Genomic DNA, 1,957 nt, shown 5'->3' with positions numbered 1-1,957 from the left:
GAGAGAGAGAGAGAGAGAGAGAGAGAGAGAGAGAGAGAGAGCCTGCCTTGAACCGGTGCTACAAAAAAACCTAGGTTTAATGTAGTCCCACCTACCAATTTTGAAATATACCTCTAAATTTTGAATTTGAAGGTGAGAAACCTACAAAATTTCGAAAAAAATAGTGTAATTCGGTGTAAAAACCTTCAAATTTTACTTTTGTTCTTTCACATAGATAGGTCTGCCAAGTTTTTAGCACTGCCTTGAACTGCCGCGCGCCGGTGCGCGGTGCTAGAGAGCGAGAGAGCACGCGACCCTTTGCTGCTCTTCCTGCGCAATGAATGGCTTATAGCGCCCCATCATAGACCCGCCAGAAGGGATTCTAGAGGAGTTGGTTTTGCAGCTCCATGGAAGAAGCCGTCTCCTGAGGTGCCTCTAGGCTAGGGACTCTCCACAGTAGATAATCGCCAGCTACACAGCAAGTCAGTTTCTTTCTGGTGGCATTTTTATCATAAAATGGTTTTATTCATTCAACCCCTTACGATAGCACTCATAAGAGTCATCAGGCATGTTGATCCGCCATGAAGTTCATGGTTTTTGGACATGAATGTGTTGAAACTTGAAGCCTATGTAGCTAGTTCATGAACCCATTTGTGTTTGCTGTATGGAATTTTATGTTTTGGACACCCATGGATGCTTAATTGTTCTTTTGCAACAGATATAGAGCAGTAACAAGTGCATACTACAAAGGTGCAGTTGGAGCTATGTTGGTATATGACATCACTAAAAGGCAAACATTTGACCATATTGTTCGATGGCTAGAAGAGCTTAGGAGTCATGCTGACAATAACATTGTGATTATGCTCGTTGGTAACAAGACTGATCTAAGCACCCTTAGGGCATTTACGTCAGAGGATGCAAAGGAGTTTGCTGAGAAAGAAGGTTTGTTTTTTCTTGAGACATCAGCTTTGGAAGCTACTAATGCGGAAAGCGCATTCTTGATGGTGCTTTCAGAGATCTATAGGATAGTCAGTAAAAAGTCTTTGATTGCGAATGAAGAACATGGCAATGGCAAGGCGTCTTTGCTAGCAGGTACCAAGATTGTCCTTCCAACCAAGGGCCAACAAGTTCACGTTGCAAAGAAGGGTTTCTATGGGACAATGTGGGTGATTGTTGAGGCAAACAGCCGTTCTGTGCTGCAGCTATATCTCTATACATTTGTTGCCATTTTGAAGGGCTTTCCAGAGAAAATCCCCTTGTTTTATATTGATTATGTCAACATAATCATGGAAAGAATTTTTAAAAGAGGTTTGCTAACAGCAGTCAAAGTCAAGGTATACCTCACTACTGTATCTAGTTTAGTTTTAGCTTTATACAATCTGCGAATGGTGCAAAGTTAATCATAATCTATATTAAGATGTTTTGTTTTCCGCTTTTCATCATGAATAGACATTGGCAGAAAACATTGTGCCGATATCTTTGATACCATGTTACTGGTCATACCTAGCTATCTAACTACTACTTGGCATGGATATGGGTGGTTCTACTATTAGCCCCTCCGAACCATGATGGATTTGATTTACGCTTTCACATATTGTTTCACCAGAAACCTGCATTTCCTTCTGATTTATGGCTTGCAAGGTGCCACATTTATGATGGGCTTTTGAAGTCAAATATGTTCTTAATCTTAGATTTGAATCTAGTAAATTGTTTCTTATTTTTTCTATTTGGTTAGCATGAAGGCTTACTTCTTCTGTTTGGTGAGATGCAAGCACCAAAACTCTGTCACACACACACACACACACACACACACACACACACACACACACACACACACACACACACACACACACACACACACACACACACACACACACACACACACACACACACACACACACACACACACACACACACACACACACACACACACACACACACACACACACACACACACACACACACACACAGAGAGAGA

At 41.4% G+C, this 1,957-nt stretch overlaps 1 protein-coding gene across 1 annotated transcript; it reads left to right on the top strand.

The window, feature by feature from the left end:
* Positions 1 to 743: 743 nt before the first annotated feature.
* LOC147425559 (ras-related protein RABA4c-like) lies at positions 744 to 1,379 on the top strand. The gene is made up of 2 exons (XM_086499633.1): positions 744 to 921; positions 994 to 1,379. Exons 1-2 carry the CDS (start codon positions 744 to 746, stop codon positions 1,377 to 1,379), a joined length of 564 nt encoding a protein of 187 aa, XP_086355759.1.
* The last annotated feature ends 578 nt before the right edge of the window (positions 1,380 to 1,957 follow it).

Source organism: Adiantum capillus-veneris, chromosome 25, assembly GCF_014529385.1.
Source record: "Adiantum capillus-veneris isolate H3 chromosome 25, ASM1452938v2, whole genome shotgun sequence".
NCBI lineage: Eukaryota > Viridiplantae > Streptophyta > Polypodiopsida > Polypodiales > Pteridaceae > Adiantum > Adiantum capillus-veneris.
This window is presented reverse-complemented; position numbering and strand designations above follow the sequence as displayed.

Excerpts from the sequence above, each read along its gene's own strand:
- LOC147425559 (XM_086499633.1), top strand. The coding sequence starts at position 744 with ATGTTGGTATATGACATCACTAAAAGGCAAACATTTGACCATATTGTT. Across the intron at positions 922-993 it reads GGAGTTTGCTGAGAAAGAAG|AGATCTATAGGATAGTCAGT; the intron begins GTTTGTTTTTTC and ends TGGTGCTTTCAG.